The sequence below is a fragment of the Antrostomus carolinensis genome, unplaced genomic scaffold, assembly GCF_000700745.2.
Source record: "Antrostomus carolinensis isolate BGI_N321 unplaced genomic scaffold, ASM70074v2 scaffold3760, whole genome shotgun sequence".
Taxonomy (NCBI): domain Eukaryota; kingdom Metazoa; phylum Chordata; class Aves; order Caprimulgiformes; family Caprimulgidae; genus Antrostomus; species Antrostomus carolinensis.
In genome coordinates, this window is record NW_010286283.1 from 80,859 (window position 1) to 98,847 (window position 17,989).

The 17,989-nt window shown below is 43.0% G+C and overlaps 1 protein-coding gene across 1 annotated transcript in view; it reads left to right on the forward strand.

Annotated features, from left to right (window-relative positions):
* Positions 1-17,989, forward strand: part of LOC104532863 (synapsin-3) — a 47,452-nt gene that overhangs the window by 25,856 nt on the left and 3,607 nt on the right. The window contains exons 3-5 of the mRNA XM_029087506.1: positions 2,185-2,276; positions 4,989-4,991; positions 15,565-15,721. Of these exons, the coding sequence (XP_028943339.1) occupies positions 2,185-2,276; positions 4,989-4,991; positions 15,565-15,721 (252 nt within the window). The remainder of the gene's footprint in view (positions 1-2,184; positions 2,277-4,988; positions 4,992-15,564; positions 15,722-17,989) is intronic.

The following is a 17,989-nucleotide window of genomic DNA, read 5'->3' on the forward strand; positions in this document are numbered from 1 at the left end:
CACCTTGTAGTGACCAGTGGCCTTCCAGTACCTGAAAGATGCCTATAAGAAAGCTGGGGAAGAACTGTTCACAATCGCATGTAGCAATAGGACGAGGGGTAATGGTTTTAAACTAGAAACAGGTAGATTTAGGTTGGATATTAGGAAAAAGTTTTTCAATATGAGGGTGGTAGATCATTGGAACGGGTTGCCCAGAGAGGTAGTGGAGGCCCTATCCCTGGAGATATTCAAGGTCAGGCTTGATGGGGCCCTGAGCAACCTGCTGTAGTAAAGGTGACCCTGCTTACTGCAGGGGGGGTGGACTAGATGACCTTCGAAGGTCCCTTCCAATCCAATACATTCTATGATTCTATGATTCTAAAGCAAAGTGTTAAGCTCTTTAGTATAAAACCATTATGGAAAAAATTGCAGAAGAAAAGCGTAAAAAATATGAAAACACGGATCTTAATTTTCCCTCTCTCACGCTGATGCACCCCTCAGCTGCAGAAGCTGAAGGTCCAGCTCAGCAACACTCTGCTTTCAGAGTGGGACCTCTCTGAGGCATATGAAGACACAGAGGTGGGAAAACCATCCTTTCATCTCCCCAGTCTATAGAACTTCTCCAGCCCACATGTAAGCTAGCAAACAGGAAAGCTGTGTCCCACTTGCCTTGACCTGCTGGGCAGCTCACCGATGGTTCCCAGAGCAGCTACTCTTGCTGAAATTGTTCAAGGTGGATTCCACCCTCCCCACGTCTCCTGAGATTTTTTAAATGTATAAAATGCAGGTGCCTTTTAGAGGTACATATATTCTTTGGTCCAATACAATCACTGAAGAAGCATGGTTGTGGCCAAGGCAGTGCTGTGCAATCTTGTAAGAAAAGCCCAGCTAGTCACCTGAACCACTGCCATTCCCTCTCTATCTGTGGGTGTGTGCTTGCATTTGAAGTAGGATTTATTTCTTGGCAACAGGAATTTTCGCCTTCCTTTCACTGTAATTTGGAGTTACAATGATGTAAGACCATGTAAGGGTGTTGCTTTGAAAAGTTTACACCAGGCCACAGACATGAAATTTCATTACATCATCGAGTCACCAGTCCACAGTCATTGCTTTAAAATTATGTGGATTTTAAAAAAAGAAAGTTGGAAGCGATTTTTCTCATTTGTCGTCTGGCCTCTGAGCCTTTACAGGTGCACTAATTCTCCATTGGCAAGTTTTTTCCATGCGTTCAGGAGGATAAACATGCTTTTTTTCTTTTCTTTTCTTTTTTTTTTTTCAGTATAAAAGTTGTTCCTTTAAAGAACAGAGTTAGGATTTGGAGCCTAAGGCAAGCGCTGATCAGCTAGACCTGCCATCCTCCTCCTACTGAGAGTGGCCTGAGACCATGAAGTCTCACTGGTGCTCCTGTCTGAAGGGCAGCAGAGCCAGTGGCCACGCAGGAGGATGATCACACCTCTCGCCCAGTTAATTGCTCTGATTTGTGGCTTAATCTTCACTGACGCCCACTGCAGTCGAAATCACCCCTGTGCACATTGCCTTTTGCTCCCTATACCTTAAATATTCCTTGCCAACATTTCCAGCCCTGTAAGTTGCGCCTCTTTTAAAAGATAAAGTGTTTTAATAATTGAGCAGTACTGTTAATAACTTACCCAGCTTTGCTAAGCCTTTAATAGTTAAAACCTTAATAAGTAAAGCGCATCAGGTGGGTTTTTCTGCTTATCACCTTCCTGCAGCATAATGAGGTTTTTTAACTATTTAGGGAGGTTTAAATCTGTTGTATTAGGTTTATAGCTGGCCAATGGCAAAACAACCAACTCAGACATAATTCTAAATGGATGTTTCCAAGTGGAAACTTGGAATTTGAATTCAAACGACCTTACCTCTTATTGTTATTATTATTCTTTCCTGAATGAGTTTTTCAGCTTGCTTATTCTTAATTCCTTCAGTACTTATTACTGCAATAAGCCTAATCCTGTATACTTGTACACCCCAAGTGTGGAAGCCTTAAGTACTTCTGCAGTCTCTCCAGGGCAAATCAGCTGAAATTGGATCTCCAGTTGCTCCACCTAAAATAAAAAAGAAAAAAGAAAAAAAGAAAAAAAGGAAAAGAAGGAAAGGCACATTCCAGCAGAAGACAAGTCTGTGTTCATGTGTTTGTGTCTGTGCTGTCCTTGAGTAACGCTCTGTCCTTTTGCTCCACTGCAGGCTGAGTTTGCCGAGCTGAACCTGGCTGCTTATGTCATGGGCGGCTGCATGGTGGACATGCAGGTGATGAGGAACGGCACCAAGGTGGTAAGGTGAGGAGCACTAGCTTGTCTTGAAAATCAGGCTTTCTGGAGCAATGTTCTGGCAAGCAGGATGACCTCAGGGTCTGACTGGTATCTGAACTAGGGCAGCACAGTCCTGATGACTTCAGGGTTTCCTGGAAGTGGTGGAAAGACTGACCTGACTCTGGTGGTTTTGTATCCTATCTCAGTTGAACATTATGCCATACAGTTGTTGTTTCCAGCCCAGACCCTTCATGCAACCACAAGTGCCTCCTTTTCAGGTTCTTTTTAGCCTCAGGCCTCCCAATAAAAGGGACAATAGATGTTCCTTTCCCTTGATTTTTTTCTTTCCTTGGTGTCATCTAACCTTTGTTGTAAATAGTGGCTTGCATTCATGAGCCTGACTGTGTTAGGTCCTGATCCTAGTGGACTACTCTTGCAATAGCCACATAGCTTTTCCATGATCCTGATCCTCACAGCCTAATTTGCTCCTGAAATACCACCTTTTTTGCCAGAGATTCCCAATGCTCCAGCTTTGCCCTGTGGTGTATCTCAGAAGTAATACCATATCTCTGTTTGATGGGGATTTCCGTCCCTATTAACATGACTTCGTGTTTGCAGTCATTGCAAGCAGACTCTTCCTGAGCAATGCTTCCCCAATCATGCACCCAATTCACTTTCCAAAAGCATTGACCACCTTCTTACTGACATCAGAGAGCCTGCGATTTGGAGTTAACTTTAGATGCCTTCTTACTGGTGCTATATAAAGAACAATGTAGGTTGTCACATCTGCGTATGATGATAAAATGCTTCTCTTTTACATAGCCCTGATATTACCTTTCACCCTTTTATTCCCAAGCCTGCATCTTTATGAGTTTCTGTCATTATAACTTCCAACTCTGTATTTCAACTTTGATACAATAGCTTTTCTTTGTTCATGTTGAAATCTCATTGCCAATCCATTTCTCTAGCCTCTGCTTCTTTTTGTACAATTCCTGTGTGCTTTTTGGTGCATACAGCATCTCTGAGTTTAGTATTGTTCATACATTTAATCAATACTTTGTTTGCTTCTAGTTCAGAAATAGAGACATACAATATAGGATGCAGGGATATTTTTGAAAGGGATTATTAGAACAGCTGAAAAATGGTGATTCTGAGCATGCTGGCCTCAGTTTAATATCTCAGGATGTCATTTCCAGTCCAAACAGTGCAAAGCAACACTTGTCACTGTCAGTTAGCTATGACTGTGGTCCATCAATTCATTTCAGGTCTTGAAAGCTCTTAGTACGTCTACAAGTCTCGATTCATTCTTTGATACGGTTTCACAAGCCTCTGCTAAAAAATTTGAAGGTTGTCTGTTATATCCATTTGCTTTCTCTCGTCCCACAAATGTCTGTTTCTCAGCAAAACAAAGCATATATTCCATGAACCAGCCACTGAAGCATCCATCAGACCACTTAGTACTTAGCGCTGTACTAAGGCACTCTTGTGTTCGCTTGCTCATGACGCTGGATGATTTCCCAAGAACCATTCCTAGGTTGATCACATCTTCATTTTCCTTCCCGTGCCTTTCCCCAAAAGCCATTCATGCATCTGGCAGAAAGATCTTGAGCTATTAAACTGAAACTGAAGACAAAATTTATTTCACATCAGTGTCTGGGGCATGGTGTTCATGTTTCTGCTTGCAGTAAATACACATGTACACCTAGCCTTTTGCATGGCTATAGATACATGAAAATGCATGTTTTAATGAATGGTATTAATTCATTTTCGCTTGTTTGTTTTCATCTATGTGTGTTTAAGGACGTATGCATTTGTGTGGTGGGAAGTGGATTTGGCAAATATATACTTGCCTGGATACCCAATGTATATGGCATGTGCTGTGCATGGTTTGTTACAGTCCTTACAAGTTGTTAGCCATTTGTTTGATGTGCCTTGCTGATGTGCCCGTCCTGCACAACCCAGCGAGTTTAAGAGCTTAGGCCAGCCAACTTCCACAGTCACTCCTACCAGCACTTCAGAAGTTACAGAAATGAAAACTCTTCTTCACTTTAGAAGGTGAATTACGGATCATACTGCTGCTGAGCTGTGTGGAGAACCCTCAGCCCATCCACATGGATGCAGCTTGCTTCCCACTGACCCTAGTCCCCCATCCTGCCACAGCTGCATTCTCCCTGGCCAGAGCAGAGTGCCTGGCCACAGGGAAATGCCAAGTGGGACACCCTCCGCTCACATCTGTGCCCCAACCCTACTGATGGTGGCATATTTTTTCCATAACTTATTAGGCCTTTGTTAATTATTAAGCAAAAAATTCAGTCACAAGCCAGAATGTTTCTAGATGGTGAGATATATATCATGGGTTTTGAACACCCAGAATCCTTGAAAATCCCACTGACAAGTTATAAGAAGGAAATACAACCACATCTTGCTAACAGGCACATTCAGGATTCCCTCTCTGCAGAAGCCTTGCCTTCTTCAACTCCTCCTTGAAGTGAAGGCAAGAGAACATGGCAGTTTAGTCAAAAGATGGTGAATATACTACAAACCAGCAGATTTTAAATCAGTGAAATGATAAACATTTATAACAATGACAACAACGACAGTAATAATAATAATACTAATAATAATAATAATAATAATAATAATGAAGCAACCGCTGTGCTGTTCTCTCCAGTTTGAAATTATGTTAATTGAAAAACTACCTAACAATATATTTGCCTATAAAATTCTGTCATTTTGCAGCAGGTCTCCTAGTTCTTTCTTTAAACTGGGGACATTCTATTGCAGGTTTAAATCTGAGCTCTTTCTTTGCTGATCCCTTGATCCTTTCTGACTCCTTGGAGTTAAGCCATTCTTTTTGACCCTGTGCCAACTGATTTGAACTGCACCAGAAAAGAATTGCAGTTCTTTTACCTGGAAGATAAATCCCTTAATAAGAAGATATAACAGTCCTTGAAGCCCTACACTTACCACTTGCTTCAGTCAAATTTAAAAAACAGAAAGGAGCTTTAGAAGCATAATTGTCAACTAAAGATAACAAGGAACTGGAAGTATACAGACCTCCATAACTACTACTCTGTGTATCTTGAAACAAGCAGCTACAAGTAAATTAGCAAACAATATAACTGAAGCCAGACATTACTTTTCTTGTCTGATTCTTAAAACAAGTGTGGCTCCCAGATTTTAATTTTACAGTAACATTCTGGGTCCACACTTCCTCTTTTTTAGCTACTAAGTTTGCACATGTGTAGGATGGGGTGAAGGACTTGATAGTCTCAATTAAATATGCTACTGGAGGGAGAGAGACTATCATCTAACAAATCTAAAAAACTGCATGTGTTTTTTCTGTGCCACTCCACCATGGTATCTGACTCCATCAGCCTATTCAGCACATTTTCTTCAGAGTCAGAAGAAAAAGAGCTGGCTGTGGAGTATCTCATGCAGTCTCTAGCAAGCACTTTCCTATTTCAATGCCCCATAGCACGTGTCCTGACTGAGGACAGAGCAGGGGGATGAGCTGGGCACTGAAGCAGTGTTGGGCTCAGCCCAGGCTGACTGAGGGGAATCTCTCACATGTTGGTCCTTGTTACACCAGCACTTCTTTGGGTACAACTGGCACTGGAGTTCCCCCAGTGAAAAGCTAAATATAGGAAGCAGAAGGTGGCACTTATTCATCCCAAAGGATCCCTCACCAACTTAGATGTATCAAGCCCTTCAACAGAGAAAAAAAGTCCCTTCTGGGTGCAATGGCTGGACTGCTAATCAGTGTGAAAAAAACAAGCATGGGCTGGTGGCTGCTTTTAAAAAACTTCGGTGAGCTCCCCATCCTCCTTCCAGAGCATCCACAACTTCCTTTTGCACAGGTCTACACACACATACACACATTGAGTGAATTGTTTGGAGTCTAATTTATCTTAGAAAGCTCTTGGACTGTGTCACCTCTATTGGGTTTAGAATGGGATTTTAATTTTCACTTGTCTTCCTTTCTCTGAAGGCCCTTCATACCAATGCTTCCACAGTGCAAAGAGGCCGTCAGTGCTGGCTCTGCACCCACTCTGAGGTGCATTTATGCTTTCAGGATATTATAAGTGTCAGTATAAATGAGAATTTGGGCTGTCTCTGCTTCTGACAACACTTAGACTCCCAAACTATGATCTCAGCCTCTGCATTAGATTAAATGCAGTCCTGTGTTTGCCTTTTGGGCTTTACAAGCCTTCAGCTATTAATTCCAGTAGATGTGGGAATAAGGCAGGGATACGTTGAAAATCTGGACAGCTTTCTTACATGGGGAATATTAAAGTATTTGGGAGCATTTCAGACTTTTAAGGATATAAATTAATCATGCACCAGACTGCTCTCATCTCCAGTCTCCCCATGGAGCAGCCTTTTTTGCCATTTGGGCTGATCATCCAGGGCAAAAAGCACATTTTGATGTGTCTGCATGGGACCTACCACAGTGGTGGCCCTACCACTTATAGTGTGGTACACAGACTCACTATAATACCACAGCACAGACAACAGCTGATGGACCAGGATATGTCCAGTGTCTGAAATAGGGAGGACACTGCATGAAGCAATGGCCCCAGCAAGCAGGGAGGAGTGACAAAACTGACAGCAAAGGAAAGAGGAGCTGAGCACTGTGAACAAAGCCTTGCTATGGGCACAGATCTCTGCCATGGAGCAGCATTCAATCCTACAGGCCTTGCCTGAATTTGGGCAGTCTATATAAGAAGGTGTGTGTCTCGCCCTGCTTACCCTGGCTGATATGTCCCTGTCACTCGCAGCTGTGCTGAGGTCACTGAGTGCTCGATTCCTCTATACAAGCCCATTCATTCCTTTAATTAACACTGACTTTCCCATTGGTTCCAGCTGATTCACTGATTACACCATGCTCTGCACTCTGATAACAGGAAGGCAGCCTTTTGAATCACCATCCTGAATAGACCAGCACCTGAAAATGGTTTTTTCCCAAATTGTACTGCAAGCTGCAGTACAATCATAGCATTAGGAAGCAAATTATTTTACATGGAGAAAGCAGGGAAGAACCTGGCCAGCCCAGCAGCAGGTGTTTTCCTGCTATTCAGAGCTTCCAGACCCCAGTGTACTCCAGCTAAAAAAGGTCTGCCTGCTCCAAGGTACAAGACTTTAAAGCCCAGTGAGGATACTATCCCTTTCCCACTGCACCTTTTACCATCCCAGTGGGTTCACCCTCTCCACAGGACCAGTGACAATCTGCTCACTAAAAGAGGTATGTGGGTTTTCTAACCTACAGAGGCCAAGCTTTCTCCCCACACAGTAGCTGCACATTGCTAGGAGGTGGATATTTTCTTGTCTCTTCAGGACTATCCATTCACAAGTGTTGGTGGTTTCTTGCAGTTCTTCTACAGGGAGCATATGAAGGGAGGTCATGGGAGTAGCTACTGTCCCTGGACACTGATGTAAGGACATATCAGTAGGCAGTAGGTCACTTTCCAGCTTCTCATCTTCCAGGAAGCTTGTTTCAAAGAGGAAATCTATGCTCTGTCTAGTCCCCCTGATTTTTAATTTAACTCTTGATCTAATTGGAGGGGGGTTTGGGAATGTCTTTTTCTTTTTTTTTTTTTGTTTTTTTGTTGCTTCCAAACCAAAATTTTAAAAATTTCTGCAGAGATGTAGATGGGAGAAAAAAATGGGAGAAACTAATTAGGAGAGTTTTGGTTTCTAGAAGCCAGATGGAAAAACACGTTGGTTCTTCCGAGAGTCACAGAATGTGCCACACAGTATAGTACAATATGTTCTATATATTTAGCACTGAGCAACATTTGGGCAATATTTTTGTACTGATGGCATGACAATCTGTAAATGTAAAGGAGAAGTGTGTATAACTGTGTAAGTTTTTGAAACTGCCCTTTAGGCAAAACACCAATGTGTCAAATAACCACTTCTCTTACTGAAATACCCTGAAGAGACAATGGGCTGGGACAAGGTGTCAAAAAGGGTAGACCCTGGCAAGCTGCAGTTATACATGAAGCGTTTTAACACTTCCAGTAAACATTTATAAACCAAGAAATTATTCCCACATGGGGGATGATTTACCATCATCTATCACTGTTATCTCCCCTTCTTCACTTGCCCCTGTCCCCATCCGCTTTTTCTTTTTCTTTTCTTTTTTTTCTTTTTTTTTTTTTTTTGAGCAGGAGACTTTTATCCCCCCTTCTTCACTTGCCCCTGTCCCCATCCGCTTTTTCTTTTTCTTTTCTTTTTTTTCTTTTTTTTTTTTTTTTTGAGCAGGAGCTAAAGAAGAGAAGATAAATTGGGGTGTGCTTATTTATATATTTATTCTCAGTTGCTTCCACCTCAGCTCCTGCTGCTAAACAGATGCTTGGGGGCCTGCTTACTCCCTTTGGGGTTTACTGATCTCCCAAGATGAATAATCTCCCCCTTCACCTCCCCAGCAGCTGGCGCCCAGGCGACATGCAGGCAGGATGCTGACAGTTATTGGGAAAACATTTGGCGTGCAGGCAGCTGCCAGAAAGCAAAAGTCACTCTGAGCAGACCAGGGTGGGGAGCATCTCGGAGACTAAACTACTCCCTGGCCCTTTTCACATTTACAGTAATTCTTTCCAATAAGAAATGTGCTGCCAGGGCCTAGAGCACTCATTAATTAGTTAATCCTGGACTGAATGCAAGGATGATTAAAGACTGTTGTGGATTGTTTCAGTCTTGATCGGCTCTTTTTTATTTTCCAGTCCTGCCTTTGTTTGTCTCCTTTCCACATGGGCTTCTTCCAGGGAATGGCAAACAGAGAAGAGAAGGGCCAAGTCCTGCTGCACCTGCACTATACTGGCCAAAGTGGATCTTCATTAATGACCTGATATTGGGAGAGAGTGTAGCCTCAACAAGCTAATGAGTGGCAACTAAGTTGGAGGGTGGGGAGCAATAGATATGCCAGAAGGCAGAGCTGCCATTCAGAGGGACTTCCACAACTGGGCAAATGGGCCAACAGGAATCTCATAGAGTTCAATAGTGACAATCACAAAGTCTTGCGGTGAGGGAGGAATGACCTCAGTACTGCTGGGCTGCAGCTGGAGAGAAAGCAGCTCTGCACAAAAGGACCTGGAGGTCCTGTGTGCCCCTGCAGGGAAGAAGCCAAATGGTTCACTGGGCAGTATTAGCAAGAGTGTAGCTAACAAGACACTATTCACATCTGGAGTACTGTGTCCAGCTGTGAACTCACCAGTACAAAAAATACATTAACAAACTTGAACAAGTTGAGTGAAAGGCCACCAAGGTCATTCAACTGGACCAAAGACATCCAAGGAAAGATTGAGAGATGACTTTGTTCAGTATGAAAGCGGAAGTTGAGGGGGACCCACCTGTAGCCATCAGGCAACTAAGAGGAGGATGTAGTGAAAATGAAGCCAGACTCTTCTTGAAGGCTTACAGTGAAAGGAAAATAAAAAACAGTCACAAGTTGCAGCAGGTGAAATTCCAGTTAGATACAAATTTTTAAAAAACTTCCACAGTGAAGGTGGTCAAATATTGGCCAAGTGCCCAGAGGGGCTGGGAGATCTTCATCTTTGGGAATATTTAAAATATGTCTGGACAAGACTCTGATCAACCTAATGTCCCTTTAAAGTTAACCCTGCAATGAGCAGTGTATTGGGCCAGATGAGTTCCAGAGATCCTTTTTGACCTAAGTTGCTCTATGACTTTATTCTGTGATGTTGAAAAGTATTCAGATCACCTTTTGTAAAAGTTTTGGGTCACAAGCATTTTGAAGGCAAGCTGCTGTTAACATGTGTGGTTGTTACTACTTTGAGACATCAGCCAGGTCCACATGCTTTTCTTTGTCAACGTTGATCAATTTACAAGTAAAATATATGGCAGACTGCCACAGTATAGTTTGGAGAGAGTGTGTGACGTGCGATTTTATGGCTTGTGGACCACTAGTCTGTCACTGAGAAGCAAATAAGAGCATCTTCCAGGTCATCTTTATCTGCATACAGTGGTACTGGTCCTACAGCAACCACAATTCCTGGTTCCTGCTGCCTTTGCTAGACCAATCTCCCTCACACCCCATGGTTCTTCCCCAGCCACTCTCTATCACAGTGTCCCAAAAGACCCCTTGCTCCTCTCCTCCAGCCTGGTAAAGCAAGGCCCTTCTTTATTCTGTGTTGCTTTCTTGTTTCTCTAAAACCAGCTCTGCATTACCTTATTCAGATAAATCACCACATTCATCCCTTCTTTGAATAACTTCATCAGGGTTTACTTCTTTCTGTGGAAAATATGACATGAGGTCTTGACTGAAATTATTTTTTCTTAGCAAATTTCCCATTTTACCACAACATCCAACGTAACATTAAATCTAACATCATGATAGGTGAAAATGTCACAGGTTTCTTATTACTTTTAAGAAATGTAATAACAATAACTATTAACACCCAAGTAAAGTACAAAAAGAGCTTGTTCCTATTTGTAAATGCCATTTTGTATTAGCTCTCAGTCACCTGAGGCGCTGCATAGTTGGAGGGATTATTGTACTTCTCAGGTAGCTGCAGCCACTTATGGCCTGGACTTGTGCCTCAGAAACTTGCCTGAAGGCTCCATTAATTGCCAGTAATGCAAAGCTTGTTGTATCATATTGCTTAATTGTCCACTTTTCCTCTCTGTGTCATGCCAAGCAGATAGGAAAGGCTTTGGAAGAGAACTTAGTCAAAATGTGTTGATCACAGGGAAGTGTCAGAAAACTGAGTAAAGCCTTGTGGAATATTGGAGGGTAGACATAACCTGACTTGAGGATGTGCTTCTTCAGTGTCCAATTCCTTGGATCTTCATCCATTGACACAAAGTGTGAAGTGTCTCGTAAGACTGGCACTCTTTAAGAAAGACAGAAGGAGACACTATTCTTTTATCACAGCACAGGCAAAAAGCTCTCTAAACCCATCATGGTGCTAAAGTATAAAGCAGGTCTACCCTTTGGCTGCAGTGAGAAGGAATCATTGAAAGGTATTTTGACAACATAATCTATTCTTTTGTGCTCTTTCTTCACGCTCATGAAGCTCTTGATGCTTCAGTGAGAAAAGTTGAAGGACCAAGAAGCAAGCCAGAGTTATGTCTAGATGCAGAAATAAGAAACAGGAAATCTCTTTAAGGCATTAAACCTCCCAGCAGGTTTTGTTGTCATCACCTTCTCTATCCCATTGACAGTGGCTGAGGACCTACTTTCTGCAGAGAAATGTTATCAATGATCTTTTCAGAGATTATTCTCTTATATTTAGAGAAGTTAGACACATGGTCACCAGAATAGCTACTGCTGCTCTTGAGATGTTTAACTTCCATATTTAACATCAGGAATCTCTTAAATTGTTTTATATCCCCTCATTTCTGACAAAACTATTTCCAAGACAGCTAATGCTGTCACAGATTTAAGGGTAAATGAGTCCAATTTAAGAAATTATATTCTGCAGTCAGATCTCTTCCTATTAGGTATTTTGAATCCAGGCTTTATACTTAACTTTGTCTCTAAAGTGTAGTTTTACCACTAAGAAAGAAAGAGATTTCTAAAATGCATTGGAACATTGAAAAAGAGTTAGTTAAATGCAAGTAAGCATCCTACACCACAGTATCAGAGTCCAGGCTCTGGACTGGCAGCACTAGCATCTTCCTAGCCAGACACTCATCATCACCCAGGAGTGATTGACTCTGGTAATCACTGGCTGATCTCAACTGCCAGGAAGAGAGGTAGGCTGAGCAGCTGCCGTGTGCCTTGGCTAGCATCTGGGACAAGGAGGCAACTACTGCAAAGTGAGAAAGATACACAGGGATCTGTGGGGGGCTGCTTCGCTCTGGGGGTGGCTGGTTTGGTCGTGCACCAGTCGGAGCAATGAAAGGCTCATGCTGTGTGTGGAAGAGGCCGTTGCTTGTGGCAAGATGAGCTGAAAGGAAAGCACCTTTCCTTTCCAGAGGAAAGTGAAATCTTACAGGTATTTTAAATCTGAAAATGAAATATTTCCAGTCTCCTGGATATATATATATTTTTTTTTTTTATGAAAGATTCTTGTTATCTCTATGCCACTCTGGGAATGTCACATGCATTTTAGTGACCTTTATTTTGCCAGGAAGTGCTAGGAGCCAAACACTAAATGAGAACTGAGCTCTTGGGGCTTGAGAAAGGGCTTCTGTGAAAGAGTTGTGGCCAAAAATGGGCTCCCACTTTCTCCTGAAGCTTCATCCATCTGGCTATCATGCTAAGGAAGATTCACACCTTCAGGCAGGTGTCTGCCATACAGCCCAGGAAGGGCACCATGCCAACATGCAGAGCACAGCTTATTAGCAACATGTTTTAAATTTGTGGTTTACTTTTAGTTCCATTTACCTCTCCCATATACCTGCCTATTAGGGGATTCAGTGGGCTCTCTTGTATTCTGTGTGACCAAACCCACTCCCGTGAGCTGTCTTCAGCAGAGGTCTAGGTGCAGGTCTGTTCAAGACTGCTCATGGTCATTTAAGCACTGGCTGGACAGATGTAGAAGAGAGGAAAGGTATGTGCTCCTGCCATTGCTCTCCTAGTCCTGCACTACCTGGGTGCTTAGGACCTCAGCACAGTGGGTGTTACTGAGTTTGGTTCACCCAAAGGTTTTGGCAACAGCGCTTCAGTTGTGGGACTTCTGCCTAACCTGCCTGCCTGCCAAGGGTTTCAATTTTCTGTCACAGGAGATGTTATTGGATTGGGTTGAACTAGCAAAGAAAACAGTTACACTACTAGCAGTTCCAAATCCAAGGCGCACTGTGTTAGAGTGAGATTTACACTCTGAGAATGAGCGGTAGCTTGCAAAAGTAATCTTGTACCAAAAAAGTAAGGATCCTTGTGTGAAGCAATTAAGCTCTTTTCTTCCCATTTCCCTGGTACCCTCAGTTACTCACTTTTCACACTGCCACTCCTACCGCAACTAGTGATTTCCCTTTTACTGCCTGCTAGCCTTCCTAGCCCCTCACCCCACATTCTGCCACCGGTCTCTGTTTCCCCGTTACAGATGTCTCACGGACTCTGGGGCTCTCTGGTCGATGTTTATTCACAGCGTCTCCTCTAGCTATTCCTCCGCCTTGTTCTCAGTATCCATGGGAACATCTTCACTGTCCCTGGTTCAAAACAGGGCTTCAGTGTCCACCTTCACTTTAGAGATTCACTCCTCATCTGCTGCATGAGAGAGAGAGTTTGAGAACAGGCTTTTCTACATTAATTCTGTATTCTTGTGTCCATTTTCTAAGTTCAAAAACTCTTCCCTTGCCAGGACCTGAAAAGACAAAAGCTTTTTTCTAAACTTTTGCCTGGCAGAAGTAAAGCCACTGAAAGCAGTTTCCCAGTGGCTGTGTGCCCTTCTCTGACCCCAGCTGGCCATGCTTGTTCCCCACCACAGCACCATATCCCCACCCTGGGGTCTTGGGGAAAATGTTCAAGGGCAAATGCTGCTGCTTCCTCTGGGGATAGCGGAGCAATGGTCTGTACCATTACTGTGCAGCCCCAGTTAAGTGCTGCTCCCTAAGTCAAGTCTGGGGAAAGACTTGAGCCATAACAGGGACCATTTTCTTCTTCATGTGCTCAGAAAGCTGAATGAGGAAGGACGTGCCTGAAGTTCCTGCCCCTCCAGGCACCACAACTGTTGAGTAACTCAGGACAGACATTGAGTCCTGGTCCTAGGGAGCTGATTAATCCTTCCTGAGGACCTGTGCCTGCCTCCAGGGTACTTTCTACAGGGCAAGTCCAGCAGAATGGAGCAGCTCAAGCTTTCCAAGATTTGTATTCTCTTGCTGTTTCTCAGCAGGGTGTCACCACTTGCCTCACCCGCCTTGACACCAGGGAGGCCCATAAATCCGCTGCACAGCGATAGGGCAGCCCTCCTGATGTTCATTATGCATCTCACTGCTGGAGGAAAGCACCACCTTTGGTGCCAAGTACATTAGGGAACATGCTTCAATTTAAAAATACTCCATGGGAGGGAATCACAGCACTTCCAAAGCTTGGCCTCTTGCATCACAAAAGCAGAGCATGCTCCTCTCCATATCTCAGATGATAACAAAAGCCCGAGGCCAACAAACAAAATGAACAGCTTTAAAAGAACAAAGCTGCGCTGGGTTTTGTATACACTGTTTGTTGCCACAGTCTGGCCCAGAGTCACCATCTCGGATTTCCCTGACAGAATGATGGAAATATAAATATGGGCTATAAACCCAAAGTATTTCCAGCTCATACATCCGAAGGATAGAAATTATAGTCTCTTAGCAAGGAAAATGTTCGAGGGTAGTGAGGTAATGGGACCTGGTTACAGAGCTCATTTCTCTGAAAAACTTCAATACAGCATGGAAATTTTTCCAATGTCCTTGATGCAACCTCTGTTAAAGTACAAAATAATCCCCTGTTTCAGTGGAAAAGCCCCTTCCATACCTTCAAATATTAACTGCTGAGCTTCATTTTGGAAACAGTTTCTTTCCAGCTGCTGTTTCCAGAGATTTCTGAATGGCTCTGAAGACACAGCGTCAGCAAGGAATGAGATCTGGCAGTTTTAAAGATAATCTGTTGCCTGTTGGCTTACCTAGAAAGGGCCTCACTTTTCTGTGTATTTGCTGAGAGCTGCTGCTGTTGAACCATAGGAGTCCCAGCTCCAGTCTTGCTAAATAATATTCTGGAAGTCCATGCCATGAGTCACAGCACTGGATGAAGGGCTCTGCTCATTTGATTAATTACATTACCATGCCTGCCCTTTACTTGTTGACTCATAGCCATAAGAGCCTGGGATGTGCTGCGTATGTAGTAAACTGATTAAAAGGGGAATGTATGTCAATGCACAGATGTGTACGATAGCTTTTTGAAATCCCTCATGATCTTCCCACCCACTGGGCATTGCTTCAATATTGAGTTCAATCGTCAGGAAAAAAACTTGCTCCCTCATCTGCGTTGCATATTGCAATGAGCTTGCCAAATATGGCCAAGCTTTTAGAAAGAAAAGAGAATCCCCCCACCAGTGAATTTATGACCTTTGGCTCTGCTTGTGGCTTGTTCCTGTGTGTGCCTGAGTGACATGGAAACTGCAGCAAATCTCTTTGGCCTGCTCCTACACTCTCACACTTGCAGCTATGTTGGATTTTTCCTTTTTTTAATGACTAGGTTTTTTTTGTTTGGTTTGTTACCTTCTAATGCAAGCAACCCATGACAGGAAGCCCAAAGAAGAGCAACATGTGTCAATGAAAAGAAAGGAGAAGGATGGAAAAGAAAGAAGGAGAGGCTAGAAGCATTATTGAGCATTTGAAAGTGAAACATCACTCCCCTTGTCTCTTCCAGGTCCTTTAAGCCAGACTTTGTCCTGATCCGGCAGCACGCGTACAGCATGGCGCTGGGAGAGGACTTCCGCAGCCTTATCATCGGCCTCCAGTATGGTGGCATCCACACGGTCAACTCCCTCTACTCCATCTACAACTTCTGCAGTAAACCTTGGGTGGTAAGTGACGATCCAGCTGTACTGCATGCCAACACTGCAAAGTAGATACCTAGTACCAGTAAAGCACCAAACTCAGCTTCCAATCTGTTTCATAGGAATTTATATCTTTAGGTTAAAACCACCATCTAATCTAAACAGCCTTAGGAATCCAGCTGGGAATTCTTGGAGAAAAAAATACCAGTACTGCTCCTTTATCAGCTTCTAGTAATATTAAGGTCTCATTTCCTCACCCTGAGTAGGACATTTCATCTGTTCTGGACTGTAATGAGTCACAAACAGCCAATAGGACAGTAAAATCTAGATTCCTTGTAAGGCAGAGCAGATAAATAGTAATAGATTACTATTAGCAGATCAACATTAGCAAGTCTCTGTCCTGACCAAAACATGGTAAAACTACCTTAAAAGAAACATTAACATTCACTGTTTTAGAGGGTATTTGAACTGCATTATTTCTAGCATCTTTTATTAGATGTACACTTCTTGTAGCCAGGTGCCCCAGCCTAGGACTAAGATTATCCATTTCTTGCAGAAGTGCAACCTGCATTTGTCTTCTCCTGTGTTCTCTTCCTACTTTTTCAGGGTGGTGCTTTGTTGTGAGGAAACTAGCTGAAAAGAAAGGCAAGAAAGGTATAGAGATTATTCCTTCAACAACTAGGTATAGGAAAAGAGGGAATATAGAATGGCAAAGACCTTGGAAAGGGGCAGAAGGAAAGGGGAAAGCGCATACAGTTTTTCAGCAGTTTCAGAAGGAAATACAAGATTACAATAAAATCTTGGTTTATTGACCCTGACAGACTGCACCTTGGAAACACCTTGGGCTGAGTCAGCTCCTGGGGAAAACAGGACAGTGTTTTGGTATTTTTCACTGGGATCTCCCTTCACCTGTTCTTTAAATTTTGTCAAGTTCACATGGAATTCTCAGATAACCTTAAAAAATATTATCATTGACTTCTCTCAGCCCCAAATCAAAGTTTGTAATAATTCCCCAGACCTGTTTTCTGACCAACTCTAAGTCAGTTGGACCTGCAGGAGAGCCAGAGAAGTGAGGCTGGCCATTGTAGCACCTGCAGGGAGAAGTCAGAGGCTGATATCATTTTGGAGTCCACAGCTGGGTCTTCCAAACAGTTTCATCCCAAAATGCCCTCCCTGATTACTGAAGCTCACAGAATGGAAATTTCCCTGCATTGTTCTAGGTGTGAAGCAAGGAACTACAAGCTATATGAGTGTCACAAGGAGGTGGGACTTTCCAATATGCCCCCCCATGGAAAACTTCTAGATAAGTTTCTAGGAATTCCCCTCACTCATTGCACAAATATAGCTTGGGATGAGATGCAACGTTTATAGCAAGTAGCAACTATAATCTTCCTTATTATCTAATTAAGGTTTTGTTGTTGTTTTTTCCTTGGAATAAATAGCCTATTAGTCTTCAGTGTGTTGACTGGTAGTTCAAATCCAGCTGAGGTCTGTAATGACTCAGACTTTTATTTCCATGAATATGCAGTTTTGGATTTAACTCACTTCTTACCAAAAAGGTAACAGTGTTAGAGACAGGGTCTTCTCAGTTTTCTCCCCTTTTATGACATGTGGGGGTGTTGTTGAGACCAAAAGCAGGGTCCTGTCTTTTCCAAAAATGCTCTAGTGCACTAATGAGAATAGTGAGAAAAATCTCACTTTTCCATTACTGTATCGGAGGATGATGCACGTTTGGCCTCAGTCTCCATTTGAATGACAAGGGTTGCTGGGAACAGAATGGAAAGGGAAGGAAGAGATTAATTAAGTACCAGTGCATCAGTACAACACCTTTGCATTGTTTCCTACAGTTAGTCTGGCACGAGTGCGTGTATCCTGGTGACTAGACAAAAAGCCTCTGCGTTTACACTGACTTTTCCTGAGGAAAACAGTCATATGTGGTCTATTCTGTCTGATTTTGGGGTTGAGACAGTTCAGGTGTAGTTGACATTTTTCAACTCATGCCATGTAATTATGTTTGTGATGGTGTACAGGGGCCTTGAGATGTGACAGGCCTATTTTTAGTAATCTGAAATAAAAGAAAACAAACAAATTCAGCACACTGGGGCGGGGGGAAGCAGAGTTGGCAAGGCAGTGTGGGAGAAATTGGCTCTGCCAGTAACTTGGCTCTAGCTATTCTGGGTCCGGTTGTGCCATGTTTTCCTCATGGGGAATACAGTTGGCTCAGGCAACCTTCCCAGAGGAGTCAAGGAAACCACTTGTAAACAATTAAAACAGGTTTGCAGAATGTCTCCTTTC